Source organism: Rhinolophus sinicus, linkage group LG16, assembly GCF_036562045.2.
Source record: "Rhinolophus sinicus isolate RSC01 linkage group LG16, ASM3656204v1, whole genome shotgun sequence".
Classification (NCBI taxonomy): domain Eukaryota; kingdom Metazoa; phylum Chordata; class Mammalia; order Chiroptera; family Rhinolophidae; genus Rhinolophus; species Rhinolophus sinicus.
Genome location: NC_133765.1, coordinates 24,188,286 through 24,214,532, shown reverse-complemented (window position 1 = coordinate 24,214,532; position 26,247 = coordinate 24,188,286). Strand labels below are relative to the sequence as shown.

Here is a 26,247-nt window from a genome sequence, read left to right as displayed (position 1 = left end):
CAGGTCTCCAAACTCTGAACCACGATACTATATTGATTTAGCAAATCCAGGGCTGGCATTAGGGTGAGGTGACTGAGGCACTCACCTAACGGTGCAAAATTTAAGGGGGCACCAAAAAAAAGCAACCAGTAATCAGATAAATAATATTGTCGTGCAGCATCTTAAAAAATGAAAATGAATGCAAAAATCCACGATGAACAAACTATCATCATAAAGACAGGATTGGTATTCCTGATGTGTTTCATTTTGCCTCTGAGGTCACTGTGCTGAGCAATTCTCTTTTTGTTGGACAATTGGTTCTGACTAATTTTTCACATCCTATGTCATGCATATGATAAACATCCTTGTAGCGAAATGTTTATATAGATCATTCTCATTTCCAAAGGCAGACTGCGGGATGTGGAATCAGATCATGAACTTCAGGCATCTCCTCCCACCCCCCACCCTTTATTATGAAAGATTTCAAAATACAGAAAAACTGTACAGGGAGCACACATATACCCACCAGCTAGGTTCTATAATTGCCAACGTTTTGCTATATTTGCTTTATAAAAATCCAGCCACCCATCCATTTCTTAGTACATTTTGTTTTCTTTTTCACTGCATTTCAAAGTACGTTACAGCTATCAGTACCCTTCATCCCTGCACTTCAGCATGCATGCCATGAATTGGCAGGCCATTATTTTTATGACTTTTGATCTGGGATATTAAATTCCCTTCAGGAAATATATACCGATTTCCGTTTCCATCTGCTGTGGATATGTGTGTCTTTCACCACAGCCTGCCCAACACTAGGTAGTAGTATTTTAAAGGTGTTTTAATTACCGCTTTGATTGAAGTTTTTTCTTCTTGAAGCTTCCCAGTAGATTTCTCACTTCTGTGTCCAGATGGTCTATTAAAAAGCTATGTTCCTTTCCAGCTCTTTGGTTATCTCTGATGTGGCTTTCCTGAGTCCAGGGGGGAAGGACTCAGCTCTTTCTCATGTCTGCTCCTACCTGGAAGTTCCTGGCCTGCCAGGTGAATAAGCCAAGCTATGAAGTGGCCTGTCTGCTGCAGGAAGCTGACCATGGACACTCCATGTGAGGAGTGACCTTGGAGGCCAGAAACCCTGGGACCCAGGACATGTTGTATAGTGATGGGTGGGGCCAGATACATGTATGCAGGTGGGACATGGGACCCCATGCCTGTTTCCTCATCTGTGTGATGGGTTAATGCTTTCTAACACACAGGACCTACAGGCTGCCATGAGAGCCCCTGTCGTCACCCCCTGTTCCCCTATCCTCCATATTCTGCTCCAACCGTTGCTTTCATGATGGGCAGACACTGTCCTACCTCTGGGTATTTGTATCTCTTGTGATTTCTGTGGGTCAGGAATTTGGGAGCAGTTTGGCTGGGTGGCTTTGGCTCAGGGTCTCTCAGGAGGCTGCAGTCAAGATATCAGCCAGGGCAGTTGTCATCTGAGGTATAGACCTGGGATGCAGGGTCTACTTTGAAGGTGGCTTTCTCAGGTGGCTGGCACCTTCATGCTGTCTGTTAGCTGGGGGCCTCTGACTCTCTTCATGTGAGTCTCTACATTGGGCTTTGCGAGCGTCCTCACAACGTGGTGGCTGGCACCCCCAGTGTGATCTCAGAGAGCAAGGTGGAAGCTATGATGCCTTTTATGACCTAGCGTTGGAAGTAACACAGTGTCACTTCTACCTTCTTCTTTTGGGCGCGCAAACCAACCTTGATTCATCACCGGAGGGGACCATACTGGGGTGTGAATAACAGGGGACAAGGATTATCGGGGGCCATCTTGAAGGCTGCCTACCACATTGGATGGCCTTGGCAGATGACTTCACCTCTCTGGGCCTCAGTCTCTTCCTCTGTCAAATGGGTTCATGCGAAGATTCATGAGTTAATTCCTGGGACCACTTGGAATGGCATTGGGGACTCAGTTATACTCCAGTAAATACTAGCCACCACTTAGTGTTCTGCAGGAACCGTTCTTAGTCTCAGTGTCCCGTGTCTGGCCCACAGTAGGCACTCTCTGAGTGTTTAAGTGACTGTGTGAAAGAATGAATGAGTGAAGGAACAGCCGTAAGGACTAGGAGGCTAGAGAAGAAAGACATTCATGCCATCTGCATTGCCAGAGATGCCTTCGTGAAAAACTCTTTCAAGTGAGGCCCTTTGATCAGTGCCTAGGGAGCAAATATTTGTTCAAAACCGAGATGACGCTGGTGATGGGAAACCACTTGGGATTCAGTCAGCTCTATCTTGGACTCGGCGTTCGATCAAGGAAAATATTTACTGAGCTCCAGCTCTGGGCCAGGTGCCCTGTCAGACCCGGAAAACAGTTGGTACGTGCCCTGGTGGTACTTTTGCTGTGTGACCTTGGGCAAGTGAACCTATGTCTCTGAGTCTGCATTTCCTGATCTGCAACATGAAGGTATGAAGGAGAAAGTAACAAGTGGGCCTCCCCTCTGGGATCCAGCTGAGCCTTCCTGACAACCCTCGATGAGCACCCCCTCTGATCTCAAATGCTGCTCTCTTGTCCCCCCCCCACCCCACCTCTCATTCTGACTCCAGCTCCACAAGGGTTAAAACCCAGGCGCTCATGTGACCCAGTGTAAACCATGAATCATTCCCATTGCTCCCTGTGCTGAGAGTCTGCCCGCCCAGGATGGGGCAGATGCTGTGCCCCAGGGTTGCCATGACAACCCTGCCTGTACTGAAATACAGCCCAGCCCAGTTCCTTCCTTGGGAAACCTCGGGGGCTGTTTCACCTGGCTCGGTGTTGGCTTCCAAGGAGGCAGGGAGAGAAGGCTGGAAAGATGAGAGCGAGACAGAGAGAGAGAGAGACTTTTAGAAACAAACAAGTGGAAATTGAGACACTGGGAGAAGAGAGAACCTGATAGAGAAACAGACCACCAGAGGGAGACAGACTGATAGCTCTCCAGAGGTCCCGAGACGCTGGCCTGCCACCCTCGAGGCAGTTTCCCAACTGTTCCAACCTTCCTGGGCTGCCAGCTCTCCGACATACATGCATACACGCGCCGGAGTGTACACACGTGCAGCCGCTTCTCCCCCTGCACCAGTGGTGAGGGCACAGGGTGGGTAGGCTGCCGGGCACGTGAAGACACCATCGGCCCCGCGGCGGTGAGCGAGTTGAGACTTGGGGGAAAAAAATGGGGGCGGACGTCAGCTCCCTGGGCGGCTGCCTCCCCAAGGCCCCTCCTGCATTCCTGGGCAGTGAAGCCCCTCGCTAAGACAGGGACTGATGTCATCCGGGGCTGCTCAGCCAGGGGCCCCGGGGGCCCTGGTGGCTGCCTCCGGAAATGAGCTAGCTGCCTGCCGACAGGTTTGGAATCTCTGGCCAGAGGACAGAAAACCTGCATGGGTCAGGTGAGCGGGGCCCAGCTGTGGGCAGCTGGGCAGAGGGCAGCGGCAGGCAACAGCCTGCCTACCGGGTCCTTCCAGTGTGTGCCTGCCCGCCCGGGGCCGCCTACCTGAGGGAAAGTGAGAACGAGGGTGCCCAAGGCCAGCCACCTCCTCTTCCTCCCCCCACCTCGAGGGACTGTCACACCCTGAAGCAAGTGCCGCTGGTTTCTCCAAGCTCCTGGTCACGGCCGATTCCGTGGGGGTGATCGCTGGGGACTGGATATTGGACCTGCCAGCGTGTTGACTCGTGCCGGTGGGTGGACTCCCAGCCTGACCCTGAACTCTCTCCCAATTCTGAGTGAGCCCCGTGGATGCAGCCGGCTGCTGGCTCAGCAATGTTGATTCACTCGTGGTTTGGCTGAAGAAGGCTGCTGGCTTTTCTCTCCAAGCAAGCCCAGAACTTCCCTGAGCCACGAGTAGAAAGAGGGGAGAGAACCCTGGCATTTCGATTGCTTTTCTCCCTCTCTCTCCTCCTTTCCCCTCGCCTCCCGGCCCCATGGATTACCTGGGAGACAAACTCACTGTGGCCCAAACCCACATGACCCAGTGGATGGGGACCGTGAGGAGGTCCTTCCAGGATGCCCTCAACTTAGTGACCACCACGGTGGGCCACGAGCGGGCCAGCGGGGAGACCAGCAGCCGGACCCCCTTCAAGCGCACCTCGTCCTTCCGGCACCTCGCCTCCCGGAGTCGGGAATCTTTCCGCCGCTTCTCCGCTCGCAGCCAACAGAGGTTTTCTTCCCTAAGAAAGAGGCAGCCCGATTCGGAGCCACCTGATTTTGTAAGTTTATTATGTCTTTTTAAAATATTAAAGCAGCAGTCAAAACTCCTCCCCTCCTGCACTCCTCGGTGGGGAAGGGTGTCCCATAGTCACACCAGGGAAGTTGCCTCTTCCTCTTGGGAACATTTGTCCATCAGGCCCCCACCAGTTCCTGCTCCCCACGCCTGGGAAAGAGGCATGTGGTGGTGAGCCCCTGACAGTGCAGTTATTCTCTGCCCCGAAGTGGTCGGGAAATTTATACTGGATTCAACGTCTGTGTGGACAGGGCTGGCACGTGAGTCGGGCTAGCTCTGCCAGTTGATTTATCTTGTAAGTGCCGACACTCCAGCCCCTGACACAAATGCTCATCCTATCCTATTTTTAGGAAGGATTAGCTGGCACCTGCTTCATCTCCTCTCACCCTCCGAAGGTGGCCGAGTATCCATGTCATGTGTATGTTGAATTATGGCTCTTATTATCTTGTTGTCAAGCAAAATTGTGAGGTTGCCTCTGATTACCCAAGGAGACCCGACGTGGTGGGTGGTTTACCCACTGGCCTGTGAACCTGGGCCTTGGTGTGAGTGGACCAGGATGGGGGCCCCAGACTGGGTCCTGAGGCTCCCCCATCTCTCATTCAGGCATGCTTGATGGGGCTTGAGAGACAGGGTGGAATGACACCTAATGATTAAAAACTTGGCCTGCGTCCCACTAGGGGATGATGCAGAATCAATCTCAAGGAGCTTACTGATGATTTGGAGAGAAGGGAACGGGCCCAGAGAGGGAAAGGCACCTGCCTGAGGTAGCACAGCAAGTGAGTGGCAAAGCCAGGACCAGAACCCCAGGTTCTGACTCCCAACTCAGGGCTCTTTCCAGCCAAGTTCTGGCATAAGGATTTCTCCAGATCTCCCTGATAACTTCAGGGCAGCCCATATCAGTGATCAGAACTAAACTCAAAGAGAGGCATAAGTCTCACATCGGAGACTTATGCCACCTGACTGTGTTGGCCTGGTTCGCAAGAGGCTGAAGGCGGACAAAGGGCTAAGCCAGCTCATTCCCTAGGTTCAGCCTCGTAATGAGTTCCGGTGGTCATTACAGGACCCAGCATTTAGGGATGGAGCCCTGGGGTGCACCAGGCTCAGAGCCAGCCCTCTGCACAATTGAGGTCGCAAACGCTCACACTGGCCTTCAAGGTGCAGAGACCTGGCGTCCCGTCAGCTGACCCAGAGAGGTGTGGTAACTCTCCTGAGGTCACACAGCAACCAGTACAGTTAGGTGCCAACAGGTGTCTCATGAATATGACATCTTCTCTCATGGGTCAGTGCTGCTTTGTGGCCCTGGACAAACCAGTGAGGCCTGAACTTATGCAACAGAGCCTCCAACCCAACTACTAGAAGATGTGACCTTGGCCCAGGAAAAGAAGGCCTCTTGTTCATTCTTTCTGTCTCTCTGTCTCTGTGAGTGTCTCTCTGCCTCTCTGTCTGTCTCTCTTTCACTCTTGGTCCCTCTCTGGCAGTGCAGGTAAGGGTGTGGGGGTTGGTAGCATTCAGCTCTCCCACTCTGGGAGCCATGGAACCCTGAGCAATGGCCGGGATCCCCCCAGGCCTCGTCACCCAATGTGATCCGTCGATGTTGCTCCCTGAATGCATGAAGTTAGGCCGTGCAGGGCTACTGCCTTCTCTGTTCACTGTTCTTGCATTGCTTCCAGCAAAGGGAATGCATGCTAGATCCATCTGGGCTTTGGGTTCCTGCCCTTTTAGCATTTGGCATCTACTGAGTGGTGGGCACCAGCTGGCACTAGGTTGAGATCTTGAATCAGACTCTGCCATGTCCATGCTGAGGGGACTTGACCCGTTCTCAAGCCTCAGTTTCCTCCTCTGTTAAATGGGGAGAACTCAGGGTTGTTATGAGGTTCAAATGAGTACCCGTCACTGTGCCTGCCGGGCACTTGTAAATGCCTTCTCTGTTGGGTGCTGCAATGTTCTGACTCGGCGTGATGAGGGCAGAGTTGGGATGGGAACACATGCTCTGCTGTAGAGGGTCCAGGTTCAAATCCTGGCTCTTCCACTTCCTAGCTGTGCAATCTTGGGTGGACTCCGCCCCTCTCTGTGCCTCGGTTTCCTCATCTGTGAAATGGGATTGTTATCATTTCACATTCCCATTTCCCATTATTCTCATTTTGGGGCAGTAATGTGCCTGTAACTGTGATGCATGTGGCTTAGTGTGTGGTACCTGTGCCTTAAAAGTCAGCAATTGCAACAACCAAACCTTTTCTCTCAAACTTATTTTTTTCAAAGCTTCTCAGTGAACTGGAACATCCACACACGCCCCTTTTACCTGGGGACTTGACTTAAATATTTGTTTTATGGGAGGAAAGTTTTAAATCCACAGAGGATTACTTAAGAGTTGGGGGACCATGGCAGTACCTGGAGCTGGGGTTGGGAGGGGGGCAGGATTTCAGTCTTTACGACTTGGACTTGTACCGGATTTATCTAAATAATCCATTCAGTTCCAAATCCTGCCTGAGGCTCATATTTACTCAGAGCTGTGTAGAAAAATCTATGGCAGGCGTAAAGTAACCCTCAAAGGCCTGCCCTGAAATGTTTTCTAAAGCTGCCTTAAAGTAATTTGCTAATGGCCTGCCTCCAAGAAAGAAAAAGGGGGGAACGAAGGAAAACAAACGCATTGTCTCTGAGCCACAAAGGCAGGAAGAGGCACATTTGTGCCTGCCCAGGGTGAGCCTGTGAACAAGCCCAGCAGACTAGGTGGACTCCACATAGAAGCAGGGCAGAAAGTTCCAGAACCCAGGAACAATGCCACAGAGACCAAGGCCAGAATGAAAATGGGAACGGGGGTCTCCAGGAATGTAGAACATCCTTCTACAAAGAGGGCTTTAGAATCGGACGGACTTGGGATCGAGTCTCAGCTTCACCATGTGCTGGCCGAGTGACCTTGGACAAGTTAAATCAGCTATGTCAGCCTCAGTGTCCTCATCTGTAAAATGGGATTTACCTGGGACTTATCTGGTGGGTCGTCCCATGGGGTGGAGTAAGGAAGAACCAGCACAGCCCTGGAACCTGTTAAACACCTGACATACGGAAAGTGCTTAACGAGTGTACATTTCACGGTCACTTTCAGGGGTTGAGTGGGATGGGGTGCGGGCTCTGTAGATGTGAGTCCCGCCTGCCTAGGAAAGAGGGTAAGAACCTGGCTGACTTTTTGTGGGCACTTCTCTGTGCTGGGCCCTGCACTAAGCATGCTGCGTGTATTACTTGTATAGCGTCACTCATTCGCTCACTATTTCATCCCACCAGTGTTTACTGAGCACCTACCAGGGTGCTGGCACTGGGGAAATGGTTGTGAACAAAACAGACACAACCCCTGCCTTCATCACGCTGTCTTCAAGGGGGGCTGATAATAAAACATGGCAGCACATAAAGATGTAATATAAATATAAAATATAAATATGAAATATCAAAGGCCTGTCTATAACATCAAACCATCGCCCTACGTCAGTTTCTTAACCTCAACACTATTGATATCTTGGGGCAGATAATGCTTTGGAGGTGGGGGATCCTACAATCCCATGTATTGTAGGAGCACCCCTGGACGCTCCCTCATAGATGCCAGTAGTACCCTCAAGTCATGACAACAAAAAATGTCTGCAGACATTGGCAAGTGTCTCCTAGGGGCAAAATCACCTCCTGCCTCCCCCCAGTTGAGAACCACTGCTGTATATAATTTGGCTTGGGAGACTGTAATTGTAGCTACAATATTCTCCCTGTGACCTGAGTTGGGGGAAGAGGGACTGGGGGTGGGGGTGTGGGGGTTTCTGCACGTGGAGTACCTACTTGCCAGGAACCGATCTCATCAAAATCGGTTCTGCTGCCCCCGAGGAAGATGGGGTATAGCTCCGTATTTCGTGGATGAGAAATCTAAAGCACAGAGAGGTGAAGTCGCAGGCCGGGGGTCACACAGCTGGGATTGGTGAGGCTGGGGCTCCCATACTCCAGTGTGTGTCAGCCTCGCTGGGCCCACAACCCTCCGTGCACGGGGCATGCACTGTGTAAGCAATGGCGCCCATGCAGAGTGTTCAGCCTTCCAGCCGCAGGTCGAGTGGGAGTATTTGCTTCTGTGCTGATTATGAAGTGAAACAGATACCTAAAATATTCAGCAGGGCTCAGCGCCTCCCCCTACCCCCAGACACATGCACAACACCCCCCCTTTATTTCAGCAAGTGGGAGAGAATTGGAAAAGAAACGGATGTTTATCACTCTTCATATTCAGAAGCCTCCTCTTCAGTCAATACCTCGTCCGTATTAATTTCTTAAGGCTGCCACAATCAATGACCACAAACTTGGGAGCTGGAAACAATAGAAGTTTCTCTCTGCAGGTCTTGGAGGCCCGAAGTCCAAAATCCAGGTGTTGTCAGGCCGCGCTGCCACCCTGGGACTCTCGGGGAGTGTCCGGTTTGCCCCTTCCAGCTTCTGCCAGCTCCGTGCACTCCTTGGCTTGTGGCCGCACCCCTCCAGTCTCTGCCTCTGTCTTCACCTGGCTTCTCTCTGTCTCTTTTGAGGACACTTGTCATTGAGGGCCCACCGAATCATGCAGCATGATCCCATCTTGAGATCCTTCACTTAATTACGGCTGCAAAGACCCTCTTTTCCATGTAAAGTCACATTCGCAAGGGCCAGGGGTTAGGATGTGGACATCGCTTATAGGAGGCAACTGTTTAACTCACCGCTCCCTCCTCCCTGCTTCCACTGTGGCCCCCTCCCCTCCAGCCCATTCTCCGCACAGCAACCTAAGGTGGCAAGTCATTCCCCGGCCTCACCCCAGACTTAGAAAGCCCCAGTTTCTTCCTGCGGCCTGCAAGGTCCTGTGGGCTCCGGCCCTGCCTCCCTCTTGACCTCAGCTCTCACTGCCGCCCTCCACGCTCACTGCACTCCTGCCATTCTGACCTCCTGCTCTTTGTCAGTCGACGCAGGCTCCTTCTGGCCCAGGAGCCGTTGCCCCCCCAGTTCCCTTTGCTCCCCCAGTTCCCTCTGCCCAAAATGCTCCTCTCTGTCCCTTTCCGCTGAGAGGCTGCTGACAGCTGAGACTGGGGTGAATCCCCGCCATGTTTCCCACCACCCACCCCTGTTAATGTCTTCTGGGCACTTAGCTCAGGCTGTACTTACTTCCCTTCACTCGTTTCTTCTGTCTTCTCCACTGGAATGAAAGGCCTCTGAGGGCTGGGGATTTGGTCGGCCTGGTGCACTGTCGTATCACCTGTGCCTGGAATAGTGTTCGGCACGTCTAGGGCTTCATGTGACATCCTCCTTCCTGAAAACCACTCTCCTTTATTCTTGTGTCCACCTGTGGCACCATCCCCATACCACAGATGGGTAAACTGAGGCTCGGACAGGGTCAGTGAGTTGGGCCTACTACACACCTACTAAGAGTTGACACCAAGATTCCAGCCCAGGGTGACCTGGGGTTCTTTACTCGTAGGGGGCCAGATGGGAAAATCTGACATGAGATGGTAGGAGAAACCATTCATCCATTTACTGAGACTTTTCTTTTAATCAAGTACCTATGCTGTCCTAGGTGGAGGAGAAGGTCTCTGCCCTCATGGGGCTCACATGAAACAAGGACACAGGAAACAGATAAGTCAGTTCATCAACGCACAAGATATTCTCGTAATTCTTAGGGCGCTGAAGAAAAATGTCACAGGGCACGAAGTGGGAGTGTGTTTTAGGAAGAGTTGTCAGGGGTCAGGGAAGTCTTCCCAGGAGAGAGCTGAATGAAGTGAGGGAATGAACTTGAAGATGGTTTGGAGGAAGAACATCCTGGCAGTGGAAAAAGCAAGTGCAAAGGCCCTGAGGCAGGCTTTGCCTGGTGTGTGTGAGGAACAGCTGGGAGGCCAGGGTGTCTGTAGCAAAGTGAGTAAGTGGGAGAGGGTAGAAGATGAGTGGGGCCATGGGTGGGGACCGGGCTGTGCAGGGCCTAGGGGTTCTGGGAAGGATGTTAGATTTTAGTGCTGGAAGGTTATGAGCAAGGGAGTGATATACCAAGAGTGGAATTAACAACTGCAGCTACCACTTATTGAGCGCCTACTGTATGCCAGACACAGGTTGTCACATTTCTCCTGGAGACCTGGGCTTCAGAGCAGGAGGGTTCAGCGGCCCTCTCCTCCATCTCTTGCTGTCTGTGCCAAATACTGCCTGCCACTGCTCGTTCAGAGCCCTGCCAGGTGCCGTCGACTCAGGCTGCCCCTCAGAGTGTGGAACTGGGGTGTTGGACTCCAAGGCAGCCCCAAAGGCTGGCGTGAAGCAACTGCACCCTCTGCAGCAGTTGGGATGGGCAGGCAGGATGGGCTGCTTTCTTTTGGGGCTGGCCGCACCCAATTGCAGGTCTCCTTTTCACCTTCCAGGCATCAGAATGATGTCACCTGGAGAACAATGGACCTTTCATGAATCCAGCCGAGGCCAAAGCCTGGGGCCAAAGGCTGGGCCCAGAGTCAGTCCTCTGGGAGAGACCTAGAGTGACACACAAGGCAGGACAAAGCTTGGCCACTCCGCGGGGCTCTGCTTGTGTGACACAATGGTGATCTCGTCTCCACTCCTCTCAACTAAGAAAGTGGAGTGGGCTTGTTTCTTATTTGGAACGTACAAACTGAATGAAAACAACATCCAGCTATTATTCTAACAGCGATGACAATGACTCTTGGCATTCAAATGTGTTTCCTTCCTGTCTTTTTTCCCTCCCTCTTTTGAACAAAATCACCAGCCCTCTTTTTCCGTCCTTTAAAAAAAAGTAAGTTTTATAGGTCTTTGGTCATTTTTATTGCCCATGCCACATGCTGCTGTGTGTGTGCTCCATAACTTATTAACCCCCCTGGCTGGATATTTGGGTTCTTGGCATTTTTGGCTTTCAGGAATGCCTCCAGGGGAGGACCTGAGTGTGCACGTCCTTGTCTGATTTCTGAGAGGTCCATTAGGCTTAAACAAGCTCCTTTCCGGCTTTGTGACCTGACTCTGTTACTCTCACTTTCTCTCCCTCTTTCAGCGTTTTTAAGTCTCAGATGTTTTGTTCAGACAAATGCCTCTTGCTTCCCCATCAGGATGTCAGAAACTTCAGGAAGGAAATCTGGATTGAGACATATCACAGGGAATGTTATATTTTGGGATTTCATAAAGAATGGGGTCGTTAGCGAGGAGTCAAGATAATTCCTTACTAGAAGAAATGATATATTGGGTCAGTTATAGTGGTCTGCAGATAAATGTTTAGCAACTGGGTCTTTGGGAGGAAAAGCCATGATTTATCGCATTTGCCTATTTCTTTGGTGAAAATACTCCCACCAGGGCCAAATTGCAAGCTACCAAGTAGCTATCACTGTACACCGAGCTGGGAAAAGATGTGCAGTTTGTCATTATTAAATAGTATTTGCACCAGACAGATGCAGTATGTACGTAGATGACCAGCCAGCTGCAGCACAACACTGTTGGTTACGGGAGTGAGGTGTGGAGTCTAAGATCTGTGGGTTTGAATCCTGCTTCCGCCTCTCACTTGCTATGTGACTTTGGGTCTGCTACTTGGTCTCTTTCTGCTTCTATTTCTTCTGTAAAATGGGGCCGGTAATGTTATATCCCTCCACGGCTGTGGTAGAGATGTACAAGGTCAAACAATTAAGTTTGCGAACCTATCCTAGAAAAAGTACTACGTACCTCATTGCTAAATATCACTACAGTCACCTTCGAAGGACTCCCGTGGGGAAGCTATGCACCGATGCCAGCGCCTAGTCCACCCTTCAAAGCAATTTTGGAACTCTTTCTCTGGAATGGCCACCAGAGCTGTCGTCGTATTACCCTTGATGTCTTGAATGTCATCAAAATGTCTTCCTTTCAATATTTCCTTTATCTTCAGGTAAAGAAAGAAGTCACTGGGGGCCAGATCAGGTGAGGAGGGAGGGTGTTCCAATACAGTTATTTGTTTACTGGCTAAAAACTCCCTCACAGACAGTGTCCTGTGAGCTGGTGCACTGTCGTGATGCAAGAGCCATGAATTGTTGGTGAAAAGTTCAGGTCGTGTAACTTTTTCATGCAGCCTTTTCAGCACTTCCAAATAGTAAACTTGGTGAACTGTTTGTCCAGTTGGTACAAATTCATAATGAGTAATCCTTCTCATAACAAAAAAGGTTAGCAACAGCGTTGCAACACGTTTGCAAACTCAGTCGTCAGACCTCGCTCGCATATTGAGGTTAACGCACAGGGAACAATTGGCAAAATGCTTGGCGTAGAGTAGGATCTCAATAAATGGTTTCTATCATCATCATCGTCGTCGTTATTAGGTTGGCGTTTAATAGTTGGCAAGGCACCGTCACACGGTGACAGGCGGCCTCCAGGTTGGGCTCTTTCTTGGAGCATCCTGTCTGGGAGAAACCAACTGCCATGTCTTGAGGACACTCGAGCAGCTTGGTAGAGAGCCCCATGTGGCAAGGAACGAACGCCTCCAGTCAGCTGCCAGCCAGGAAGTAAAACCTGCCAACAACCATGTGAGTGAGCTTGCACCGCTCAGCTAAGCCCTTCCTGGATCCCTGACTTCCAGAAACCGAGAAAGATACTACATGTTTGTTGTTGCGGGCCACTGAGGTTTGGGCCTGTTTGTTAATGCAGCACTAGATAAAGGATGCAAGTTTCTTCTCAATCATACGTACCACAACAGTCTGAGAATGACCAGGGTGTATTTTCAATCCCTCACCTCACAGATGAGTAAATTGAGATGGGAAGAACTCAGGTGACCCGTGCAAGGTCTGTACTGCGGTAACCCTCGGTGTTCTCATCGGATGCTTTTCTCGTGTCAGGGCTTCTTGCTCGTAAAGGAGGCTGCTCAGCCAAGCCAGGTCTCAGGGGACCTTTGAGCAACTCACCCTTTTAGGAGTTGGCGTGACTCTCCCGGCATGGGTTGGAATCCATTACTTGAATCCTAAGAGCTGATCACCTCATTTACCTCATCAAACATTCATCGTGTCGGGACGTAAAGAGCAGTGAAGTCCGTGCGCGGACCTGAGGGCATGGCCTGCAAGACTGGCTTTCCCCCAACGTCAATTTCCAGGCCAGAGAAACCTTTTCAGGTTGTCCCGCTCCATTCAAAGGAGGATCCTCAAACATAAGTTAGAACCAAGAATGAAACATTGCAAAGTTGGTGAACAGTTCTTACCATTGTTTTTTAAACATAGATTTGGTATCATTCCCTGTCCTAGCCTGAGAAACAAAACAATGAGAAACAAAAGGATACAAGGCTGAAGTAGGTTGCTCCGGTTAAGAGTTCCCTTCTGACAGATCTGAGTGTTGAATCCCAACTTTGTCACTAACTAGCTATGGGACATCAGACAAGTGACTTGACTTCCGTGAGCCTCAGTTTCCCTGTGAAGTACTTAGCGTCGTGCCTAGAGCCTAGAAGGTACAGAATAAATGTTAGCTGCTGTCGTTCTCTGTATAACCTTGATACATTAGTCAGATTAGGGTATGTTATGGGGCAGTAGCCAACCGCAAGTCCAGTAGCTGAACACAAAATGTTTCTTTTTTTTTTTTTCTTCCCAATCTGGATTCCCCCCCCTTTTATTGAGATACAATTGACATATTGTATTAGTTTAAAGTATACACCATATGATTTGACTTATGTATAAGTTGGGAAATGATCCCTGCAAAAAGTTTAGTTGCAATTCATCACCTCATGTAGTTACACATTTTTTTTTGTGATGAGAACTTTTAAGATCTACTCTTAGCAACTTTCACATATACAAGATAGTGTTTTTAGCTATAGTCACCATGCTGTACATTATATGCCTAGGACTTAACTTCTCTTATAATTGGAAATTTGTACCTTTTCCCTACTTTCACCCATTTATCCCACCCTCCATCCCCCAAAATGTTTATGTCTTGCTCACACAAAGTCCCAAAGTCCACTGCTGACCCAGTGGCTCTTTACAGCCACCACCTCTGGGCAGTTTGCAACTTGTAGCGAGGCCGCCTGGGAAAACGTGATTTCTACATGACAGTGTCAGAGGAAAAGACCTTGAAGGCTGCACCAAAGCAGAGGCTATTGTCCCATTTCACAGGTGGGGAAATTAAGGCTTAAAGAGTAATGTCTTGAGCACTTACCATGGGCTAGACCCTGAGCAAAGCACATTATTTAATTGCTTCCTTGCAGAAACCCCATGAGTTATTATCTTTGTTATCCCTGTTTTACAAATGATAAAACTGAGGCCCAGGGAGAAGACGTGATTTGCTCAAAGTCTCCTCTTTCACAGCCTGTGCTCCAGCCCAAGTCTGCTAGTGCCTCATCTCTATCCCTTCCAATCGGGGCAATGGGCCGAAGGACCTGGCATGCCTTTGCTGAGAGGACCCTGGTGTGGATGAAGTTTTCACACCACGCAGCATTGTCACTTGGGGCCCATTATTTGTTGTTATGGGGCCTGTTTTGTTCATTGTAGGATGTTGACCAGCATCCGTAGCCTCTGTTCAGCGTTTCCAGACTTTGCCAAATGTTCCTCAGTTGAAAACCTGTGATGTGGTGGTAGGAGTCTCACGTGGGAGCCAAGAGGTGTGGGTTGAGGTCCCTGCCCGGCCTGGGTGACCGTGTGGCCATAGCTGACACACTGAGTGAAGCCAAAATGTTAGTATATAGGGTTTTGGAATTCCCTAACATTTAGGTAGAATATCCTTTGATTCCTGGTGTAATTTTAGGCAAGTCTTTCCACACTGATAAAACATTTTTTTTTCCGGCTTCAAAATGGAGCAAATAATGTCTACTGATGGAGTGACATGAGATACTTTTAGGTGCCCTGACACGGCACTGAGCACATAGTCAGTGCTTTATTGTCATTCTAGTTAGGACCTGTCAGAGGGGAGGGGCAGGGGCGTCTTCCCTGGAATTTGAAGATACTTTTCATGGTCAGTTGAATTTCTCTTCCTGTCACTCACCAGCTTGATTTCTAGAAGTGGCCCTTCCCCAGACACACCTACAATTTGAGATCTGTAATTTCTTGGTTAGTAGGTAGCTAGGAGTCTTTTCTTTTCTTCTTGGTAATTACCTTCTGCTCTGAGGAGGGTGAAGGATGGATGTGGTGGCTGTGTTGTGGCAGCTGCCTCTCCCACCCCCTGCAGACATCTTGACAGGAAGTACCCAAAGGTTCTGGAACCTCTGGTGCTGGGTTTGAAGAGCAGACCAAGGTAGCCGCCCTGATGGGTGATGGGTAAACAGAGCTTCATTACCCGTGAAAGTTTTTGTATGAACCCTAGGTGCAAGTACAAACAGGTCGTGAGGGGCAGGACGTTGGCATGGAGTTACTCTTCTGGAAGCTGCTCCTGAGCCTTGATTGTCAGCACATCATTCCAGTCCACCCCTTTCCTATTACAGCTTGGGATGCCAAGGCCCAGAGAGGGAAAGAGACCTACACAACATCACACAGCGTCACAGACCCAAGACTGGAAGTTGGGTTTCTAAATTCTAAGTTGGGACATTCAGAGGCCATGCGATTCTCAACCCTGATATCCTTCCGTGTTGAACAGGAGACATTTATTGAGCTCCTGCTGTTTACACAACTCTGCAGTCAGTTGTGTGAAGCATTTAAAATAGTGAGATACAACTCCTGCCTTTGGGAAGTTTTCAGAAAGTGGTTAGGATTCTCATCCCAGCTAGTTGTGCAGCTCTGAGCCAACCTCTTCTCTATAGCTCTGGCGTGCACCCCAGTTTCCCCATCTGTAGGTGGAGGCTCTGGTGCGACCTTTTAGTGCCTTCCCGCTGGAATCGGCCTGGATTCTAACCCCTGGTTCTCTGTCTACCAGCTGTATGACTTTCAGCAAGACTTTGAGTCAGCCTCCGTTTCCCCATCTGGAAAAATGGACTCATAAGACTTATCTCACAGTGTTGAGAATTTCCTGTGGTAACGAGTAAAGCACTTAGAGTGCCTGGCATGTGGGGAGCACTCAGTAGCTAGTGGTTAGCACTCATAGTTGCTTCGCTCTGCCTGGCCTCCCTTTCCAACCACCTGGGGCTGCTCACAGTCCTGGGATAAGAGTCCGTCCTCCCTGCCTTTGCACAAGCTTTTCCCTCCACCTGGGATGATGGAACAGTGGCCCAGGGCACCCTTGGAGTTTTAAGAACGCTAAGCCTCCCCTTAAAACTTTGCTGAAGCCAGAATGTGCCCCCCACCTCCACTACCGCCCCCCACCCCCTGCTGGTATTTCAGTTGTCAGGGAAACAAGAAGAACAGTAGGTGGGCCTGGCCTACAGTGACAGAGCCAGTGGCTCCCTGGCCCCTCCCAGCCTCCTTGCTCCCACTGGTGTTCCCCGTTCTCCCTGCAGGACACCACTCTGAGCCCTCCCGCCCCCATCCCACCCCGAGTTGCTACTTGATAATGAAAGCATATTGGGGTCATTAACAGCCACATCTAATTAGGAAGGAAGCGCCAGTGCAGAGTTAAGCAAGAGCCATTCTGATACATGACCGAGGGCAGAACTGTTGGACAGAACAGCTGGAGATTTTTCGTAGCCTACCTTGGATGCTTTTTCTTTTCTCATGTATAAATACAAGCCCTTCTGGGGGAGGGATGAGAAAGAGAACAGAGGCTGTGAGAGCTCTGCTTAATGAGTTTCCTAATCTCTCATATAATGTGGAGCCCCGTAGATTTTCAACAACTCAGTGCCACCGGTGGAAAATGTAATCCTTCCAAGTTTCTGAGCTGAATTGTGGGAGAGAGTCTGTACTGCTTCAGTGTCCTCTGACTGCTAAGGTGGGGGGGGGGCGGAGGAAACAGCAGGAGTGGTAGATTTGGGGGTCCTGGGTTTGAGTCCTGGCTCTGCCGCTTCCTGTTTCAGGAACTTTGGCCAAAGATCTTGACCACTTCGACCTGTTGTATCTTTAGGTGCAAAAGGGGGCTAAATTATGAGGGTTGAACTCAAGCTTTGGTGGGCATCTTGGATACTGGTTCGGGGAGCAGAGTCCCAAGTGGGGGTCTGATGGGTCTGGGGTGGGCCCCAGAATCTGCCTGTGTAGCAAGAGCCCCACATGGGCTCCAGGTGGAAACCATCATGTGGGCACCACCCTTTGAGAAACAGTTCCTGAAAGCAGTTCCCTCAGTCTGGAAACATTTAGTGAGCACCTACTGTGTGCCAGGCACAGTTGAAGGACCTGGGGATCCATCAGGGGACAAGACAGAGATGGTCCCAGCCCTCGCGGACAGTATGTCCTTACAGAGGGCTTGCTGCAAGTTTGCTCAAACGAACATCTTATGTTTGAATGAATGGATGGATGGATGGATGGATGGATGGATGGATGGATGGATGGATGGATGAGCAAATGAATGGCTGCGTGAATTATTAACACACCTTTTCTGCTCACAGAGATGTCTCAGCACCTTCTTCCAAATTCTTTCTACCAATTCTTGCTAGACCACAAAGCAATGTTGAGAAGTGTTCGCACTTACATGTCCTCCGAGCCCAGCGCTACGCCTGGCACATCCGTGACACTCAGTAAATACCTGACGGATGAATGAGTGATTGACTGTATAGATGAATGCATGAATGGACTCTGAGCGCCTGGGTGGATGACCAGGGCTCCGTGGAGCTGGGCTTGCCTGCTGGGAGCTTGGTGTGGAGAGGCTCTAGACTGGAAATCCAGAGTTCCCTGTTCAACAGCAAACTGTCCCCATGGGGGCATGGCTGTCCTCTCTGAGGACCGCAGAGGACGAGAGGCCACTGTCCTCAAGTCTCAAAAACTTGACAGTCGCTCCTCGTCTTGACCAGCAAGAGAAAAACCAGCTTTTTTATCATTCTCGAGGCCATTTGGGTTTTCCCTGGGTTCCCCCGCCGCGTCTCTATCCCCGACTAAAGCCATATTTTTCTGGATCCCAAGACTCTCACAGCTCTGCTGGGCTAGTAGGTCTCTGTTTATGTGGCTGCATGGGGCCAGAGTCAGGCAGCCCTCCCAAGAGCTAATGTGGAATCCTTTCTGAACTAGTACAAGGCATTGCCAAAGGGAGGTTCCCGAAGCTTCTCAGTAGCCGATTAGGAGTCCGTCCTCCACTCATTTTATTCAGCTGACCTGTGCGATGGGCCTGCTGTGTGCCAGGCAGAGTACTGGGTGCATTCAGGTACCTGACATTACTTTACCCTCATTGTCCCCCGAGTGGTTGAGAGGAGGGCGGGTGCACACTTAGTGGCCAGGGCCCTCCCCCACCGAGGCTGGGGGCGGCTCCCTGCACCTCCTTTGCCCTTCTGCTGAGTTGTGAGGAGCTTTATTATGTCTCTCCCCCAAGAACATAAGTGCTGTGAGGACAGGGACCTGTCTCTGTTTTGTGGAGAATCAGAAAAATCTGGTTAATGGCTAAAAGCACAGACTCTGGAGCCAGAGGGTGTCTGTTCGAATCCCAGCTTTGCAGCTTACTAGCTGTGTGATGTAGGCAAGTTATTTCACGTCTCTGTGCCTTGGTTTCCTTATCTCTAAAATGAGGGTAATAATAGTACTTGAAGGAGTTGTGAAGAATACATCTGTTGACATACCTGAGGCACCTAGGGCGGTGCCTGGCATGGAGTTGGCTCTGAAAAATGCTTCATATGGATATTAATATTATTATAATCACTGCTATGTTATAATAATGTAAATACATACATAAAATAGTATGAATAAATACTTTGGAGATAGATTTACACATAGCAAAGTGCATTTTCGTAAACAGCTTGATGAGTTTTGACAAACGCAGACCCGTGTAAACCAAAGATCTAGGACATTGTCATCACCCCAGAAAATTCCTTCGTGCCCTTTCCAATCAGCCCTTCTCACCTGGTGTTGAATAAACACTTGAACTAATGAATGGATGAGTGAGATCCCTTGTGTTTAATCCCAAACCTCTTTATGCTAGTTGTGTGCTTCTAATCCCTGTTAAATAACTTGACTAGCTTTTATGTCAGTGTATGAAATAGGAGTGCAAAAAGAGAGTGGTCATACTATCAAAACTTAAACACGTTGAAAAGGTTCCATAAAGGTGAATTATTAACACAAAGTGGAGGAGACCGGGCAAGAGTGGGGAGAGAAATCACAGACATCTAGATGGGCTTTCCACTCCCACACTCTGGGCCTGGACCTCCACTCAGAGCTCAGGTATCACCTGTGCCCTCCCTGGCACCTGCAGTACAAGGGACGCCTTCCTCCAAGCTGGGGAGCCCCTCTCCCCACTGGCCTCCAAACCTGTCCCTCCTGGGGAAACAGAAGCTTAGAGTCTCAGACTTGTAGAATATGAGAGGTGGGGAGGCGTCATCCTGCTAGCAGTTGTCATGGCAATGGAGTTGTCATGGAGGAACCAAGAGGAGAGAGATGGATTCCAGGGCCCCAGTCGCACCTTACCCACCACACCCCAAACCAGGCTTGCTCCTCAATCTTTATAATATATTGGGCTACTGTGATTTTTCTTAAAGAGAGTTTTCTGAAGCTAACAAAGGAAAAGGACAGTGGGTGTGGTGGTGCCATCCATTGTCCCCCATCAGAGACAAGGAGATGTTCAAACTGGGTGCGTGCCTTGCCAGTGACACATGGCGACACAGTGGCAGGGGCTGTTTCGAATTTGGACTTCTCACTCCGAGTTCCGAATCTTTTCCCACAGCCCCAGCCAGGTGTTTGTCCAGCCCTGGGGAGCGAGTCCAGGGGGCCTGCCTGCAGCCCAGCCCATGTCATGCCCATTTCGGGATCTTAGATGCACGGGATCCCCAGCATGCACCTGGTACCTTGTCAGCCCACAGGTGGTGCCCGCTTCCTGGGCCTGGGCAGGTCCCTGCTGCTTCTAAGGGGATCTGCTGTGGTTTGGGTCTTTGGTTCAGCTTTTCTCCCTCCAGGCCCTGACAGGGCTCCTCGGGGCCGCTCTTTCCCTCTGGGGAGGTGGCGATGAAGTCACCCTCCAGGCCCCTGGATTGTGTGGCTGGTCAGGTGAAGGGGCCGTTTGCACAGGTTCAGGCTGATGTCATCCCAGGAAACCAATTCAGTGCTGGGAGCTGCCTTCACCCTGGCTGCCTGCCCGCCTGTCGCCTGTGTCCTATTTTGTTTGTTATATGGGGCGGGCTCAGAGAGGGCGCTGAGGTTCGTGGAGACAAGGTCTTCTCTCTGCCCTCTGAGAACAGCATGACGCCATCCTGTTCCTTATGGAGGCATCTCAGGTTGTGGGGCAGACTGGTTTCGGGTTCAAATCCCGCCTTTGCCACCTTCCTGCTGGGGGGCTGTTAGCAGGTTACTTTACCCCTCTGTGCCTCAGGTTCTTCCTCTTCAAAAAAGGGTGACGGGGGCATCAGCTCCTCAGGTTTTCTAAGGATGACTGAGGTGATGCATGTAAAGCTGCTGAGCTCAATGCCTGCCCCTGGGAGCACCTGTGGCCACTGTCAGGCTTACGGTGGTGCTGACGACTGTTCTTATTATTGTATGAGAGATGGTTACGAGTGGTTTTTTTTTGTATTATTCCCAGAATTGACTCAAGTCAAGCTTTGAAAAAACGAAAACAACAATAGATGCACTTGCTTCCTCTTGGATCCCCACTTGTTTGAAATCAATGCGATTTAACCAGACACATAGAATCTGGAAGCAAGATTTGAGTTATTTCCAAAAGCTTCACTCTGGCCGAGCTCTCAGCCTTTCAATTTGCAAACCACCGTTAGAGAACGGAGGTTCTCCAAAAATGCAGGTGCCTGGGCCCCACCTCTCAAGAGCCCGACGTCATTGGTGTCGGCTGCTGTCCCAGAAGCTGGAGTGTTCAGAGCTGCCCAGGTGACTGACAGGTGCGGCCAGGCTGCGCACCACTGGGTCAGGCGGCGTAACAGAATGATCATGGCTTCCGAATAAGACAGAGCCAGGATCAGAGCCCAGATCTGCCTGCCACTTAGCGCCTGGGCAACCGTGGGCAGCTTCCTACACCTCTTAGAGCCTCAGTTTCCTCATTTGTAAGATATTTCCAGCAGCTGCTGGGAGGGACCTGAGGGATATAAACGAGTGGGTGAGTCAAAGCATGGGCATTTCACAGATGTGTTCCCTGAGCATCAGGGTGGGGCCGGGACCTTAGACACTTGTCCAGCCAGCCCTCCCACCCTGTCTCCACTGAGGACCCCGATTACCGGTTTCCCCCCTCCTTCCTTTTCTGTTCTGGGAGTTTCCCAGAATTCTTTTTTGCTATACTTGACATGGGGATAGGGCTTCAGCTGACATGGGGATAGGGCTTCAGCAGCTAAAGAATACCGGAGGCAGTACATTCAAGAATGACTTGGTTAAACAGTTTTTAATGCAGGACTTCTCAGAGCCTCTTGTTAGGCAAATATACATTAGGACCCTCCAGAGACAGTCTTTGGCGCGCTGTCTGTGGAGCCCTCCATCAGGAGGAGTGTTAATAGATTTGCTCGCTGACCTGAATGAAACCGTGAATGGGGACATCTCGCTGCAAGCGAGTGCACTCTCCAGTCGTAAGATGTCCACTTTCAGAAATGTTCAATCTGGGGAGGAAATAAATGTGCCTCTAAATGGAGGACTTCAGCAGCACGTGTTGACTACAGAATTCACAAAGCGTTTCGCTTGGATCGGTATCTTGCATAACACACTTTGGGACGTGGGCCAGTCTTGTTTTTTTTCTTCTTCTAGAATTATATACATGAGCTGCCATTAAAAGACTGTTCTCCAAAGTGCCTTTATAAAATCGACATTAGTGTAGTCCCTCCTCTCTTTTTATTGGGCGGAGAGGAAGATACATGTACAGATGTGTAAATCACGGCATGGATCCTGACATGGATGGGACAGGCCTCGCGGGGCCCTGAGATTCCAGAGGAGGGACTCTCCCTCCGATCTAGGCACCACCCCCCACCTTTGTTCAGAGGAAGGGGCTGAAACCCAGAAATACAAATGACTTGGCCAGGGTCCTGCAGCACCTTTGGGGTACGCCTGGAATCCAGAGCCTCACCTCATCCCTGGGGCTTTTGCTGTTGTCCACCTTGCGTGAATAAACTTGCATACTGTTTTTACAGCCTGAGCCTGGTTGGCCTTCAGTTATTATTGAAATAAGTGGAGGTTTCCGGGAACAAAGCAAATCCATAGAGTTTAATTAATGAATGCGCCAGAGGGCTTGGCAGCTGGATTCCTGTGTTTACCACAGGCTTGGCTGGCACGCAGTTAAGGAACTGCAGGGGAGGTGGGGCCCATCTCCCCACCTACCCTGCCTGCCTCCCCTCTGGTGGAGTGTGTGTGTGTGTGTGTGTGTGTGTGTGTGTGTGTGTGTGAGAGAGAGAGAGAGAGAGAGAGAGAGAGAGAGAGAACCTGAAATTTGATTCCCCCACCCCCTTTACAGCCGTGTGACTAAGATTTTGTTATTTTTACATGTGCTAGCATTTTGTTCGTAGCATTCTTTATTTATGTGTTCAAAGGAAATCGCCCCTCAGAGACCTTGAGAATAGAGGTGTCCCTGATACATGCAGAGCTAGGTAGGAGCTTTCCGTGAGTTCTGTCATCCAGTGCATTAAAGCTGGTTGGGAGCCTGTGGCGGACCGTAAGCTGAGGTAACCTTGGCGTGCTGAGCTCAGAGAGAGGCGGATGCTGAGCACTGACTGCCCCTGAGCAGCTTTGCCAGGCAGCACCTTGGAAGTCAGACAGACCCGAGTTCGAATCCCACACCAGCCCCTCACCTGCTCTTTGTCCTGGGGCAAACTCATAACTAGGTCTCTCACTCTGTTTCTTCTTAGGTGAGATGGGGATAACACATACATATATCAAGCCACAGACTTAATGTAAAGATTAAATGACTAATACAGGTAGAGCGTGAGCAGAATGTCTCCAGCAAACACTCTGTAAATGCTAGGAATGCTCATAGTCATTATATACGTTCCATTTTATAGGTGTGAGTCCTGGACACATTCATTAACTTGCCAAAGGGTGAGCATGGCAGTGACCCATTGGACAGTTGTTTGTAACAGTTGTCCCGCCCTCACCATTCCCTTTGTACTTATACAAAGATTTGGGGGACCTGGGCACTTTGGGTTCCTCCCAAAGTCTGTCATTGCACGGGTTCTGTGTGCTGCTTCTCGTAGTAGTAGCTGCTTGTTTTCCCTCTGCACTCACGCTTTTGCAGCTTCCTTCCCACTCTTGAAGTCTAAAGAATCAAAGCCAGACGAGTAACTAATTAACGCCTCTTAAGAACGGAAATATGACCTTTTAGATGCTGTTAAAATGGCAGCCACCAAAAGAAGTAGATTCTGCCCCTCACATGGCTGTCTGGTGGGTGTCAGCTCCAGGAGTGGACAATGAAAGCATTTCCTGCTCAGCTGTCCTCTTGGGTCCTACACATCTTTCCAGGCCCTGGGGAGAACTGCACAGCAGCCGTACAGCAGTAATAGTAGCTGACATTTACTGAGAGCTTACTATGTGCCAGGCTGTTCCAACGGCTTCCTTGCTTTGATGCTTTTAATCCTTACATACATCCTGTGGGGTAGGTGTTATTAGCCCCCTTTACAGTTTGGGAAACTGCGACTGAGGTGAAATGACCTGTGCTCCGTCACACGGCTAGGAGACTACACAATGCACGTTTGACGTCGGCTCTGGACTTGAGCCCATATGCATAGCGTGATGCCACCCCAGAGCTACAAACTCTGCAGCTAACTGGAGCTCCGACTTGGAAACTGCCCTGACTATTTAGTGGAGCAATTGGGGTGGAGGGAGCTGGCAGTCTTTATGCAGCTACTCTGGACAGTATGTACCAGATGGTATGAGTCCTTTACATGTATCTCCCATTTCATTCATTCTCATTCTCATTCTCATTCTCTCTCTCTCTCTCTCTCTCTCTCTCTCACACACACACACACACACACACACCATTAATATTATGATCCCTTCTTTTTGGATGAAGAAATCAAGCTTCAGAGACATCAAGGGGCTTACCGCAATCACACAGCCAGTAAACATCAGAAGTGGAAAACAGGTCTGGGTGATTCTGAGCATGCTTTCTTCCCACACTGAGCCCAGATGGTGCATTTCTGGCCCTGTCCCCACAGAGGAGAAGAGACCATGTGAATCTGGAACTTGGCATCATGGAGACAGCCCAAGACCAGGACTCAGGAAGCCCGGACTTAGGCCTGGTTCTGACAGGACCCTGCTGTGGGGCTAGAGAAAATCCTGTCCCTGCCTTTGCCTCCATTATCCCATTTGTACCACAGGAGTTCGTCGCCCTGATTTCTGAGCCTCTTTTGCATGCCAGCATTTCACATGTATTGTGATTATAGCAAAAGATGCCTGAATGTGTGTCCTAGAGGAGAAAAAGCTCAGGGCAGACCTGCAGACCTGTGAAAGAGTGCCCCCGGGGTAGGGGAATGAAGCACCTCTGTTTTGTGTGTCTCCCAAGACAGAACTTAGACCAGTAATGGATTTTTACTTAACAACAAATGAGAAAGTTTTCTCTAGCAGTCCCATCACTGGGGTACATTTTTGAGGTTGTAGATATTCAGGGTTATACAGCCACAGCAGACTTTACACAATGTGAAATGATGAGTCTCCCATCTCTGGAGGAAAGCAAGCAGAAGCTGGATGTCTAAATGCGAGGTGGAGTTAGAATGACCTCTGAGATACCTCTCAGCTCTGTAATCCCATGATTCTGATAAAAGATAACCAGCTGGTGAGCCTACAACAGGGTACCAAATAGGTCTCCAGCTACCTGCTAACTCTAAATGATTAGCAGTGGCTGCCTGGGGTTGTCTGGACTCAGTTCTGTAATTGATTATTAATGTCTGCCATGGGCAAGCAAGGGGTGCTGTTACTGACTTACTGTATTTTGCTATTTTCTAAAGAGTAACGCTTTGTGTTTCCAACATGAAATTATTACTGTATTTTTTTTTAAATCTGGGGATGGGAGGGAATGGATGTCAGCAACCATGGTAGCAGCAGCCACCAACTCCCACAGCCAGAGGTCTCTGTCATACATTACCAGGCCCACACAGTCTCTCTGTCTCTCTGTAAAGGTCAGAGACTTTAGGAAAGTGTCATGGAATCATGGAATGGTCGTCAGTCACCTTGGTCGCCCTCAGTCTGGGAGAATTTGACAGTAGCCAGTAAATGAGGTTAACAGAAGCAGGTAATAAACAAGAACATTTGCGATTAATCTCTTCTGTTTCTTTTGGAGCACCATAGTATATTCTGCCGAATTTTCAAAGCTTATTACTGACTAATAGGTGAATTGGACATGTGCTGGGGAAAGCAAGATGAATGCAGTTTGTCAACTTCTTTAAGTCTCCTTTTCTCTTTCTGCTCAATTATGGTTATTAGCTATCATGTCTTCATCAAATGATTTCCTTTCAAAGCAAAATATAAGTTGCTCATCCCTTCCTGGGAGAATTTGTCCTCCTGCCAGGACCAGCGCATAGCTGGGGAAGTTCCCAGCAAGTAAACAATTTACAGTGGGGGAGACTGAGACCCAGAAAGGTTAAGCCATTGATGCCTAAGGTTGCACAGCCAAAAAGCAACAGAGCTGAGTCTGTCTGCTTCAAAAGCTCCGACTCTTAAATACGTCAAGTGAATGGCTGTCCTGAAGTAGATATTCAATACATAATGGATCATTTTTCTTGTACTTGTCTCAAAAATTGTTTGTCTTTGTATCTGTCAGGATAGGCTAGGTTATGTGCAGTAACAAACAGCCCCCAAAACTTCAGCAGCTTAAACAGGAAAACAGGTTTATTTCTTGAGTGCTCTACATGCCCACTGATATTGGCTATGTCTATGTTTCATGTCATTGTCAATCCAAATGGAGCAGCTTGCCTGGGACATGACCAATCACATGGCTGAGGAAAAGTAAACATGAGCAGCCATGTTCTGTTAAAATTTCTGCCTGGGAATAAATGACATCACTGCTGTTCAGATTTCATTGGCTAAAGCAAGTCATATGACCATACCTGCATTCAAGAAGGGAATATAATCCTTCTGCAGGGAGAGGCAGCAAATATGTAAGCTTCATAATACAGTCTGCCTGCCACAGTCTCAGCGTGAACTTTATGGATTCATTTGTAGAAATGAGTTTGCGCAGGGC

The 26,247-nt window shown here is 49.6% G+C and overlaps 1 protein-coding gene across 7 annotated transcripts in view; it reads left to right on the top strand.

Annotated features, from left to right (window-relative positions):
- KIAA1671 (KIAA1671 ortholog) overlaps nt 1–26,247 on the top strand; it is a 185,616-nt gene that overhangs the window by 117,955 nt on the left and 41,414 nt on the right. The window contains exon 1 of one of the 7 annotated variants that reach the window (XM_074321519.1): nt 2,572–4,201. The exons of 5 other annotated variants lie outside the window; for them this stretch is intronic. In XM_074321519.1, coding sequence (XP_074177620.1) covers nt 3,917–4,201 — 285 coding nt within the window. In that variant the 5' untranslated portion in view covers nt 2,572–3,916. Of the gene's footprint in view, nt 1–2,571; nt 4,202–26,247 lie in introns of those variants that run through there. One more of the 7 variants, XM_074321518.1, reaches the window with a different exon arrangement.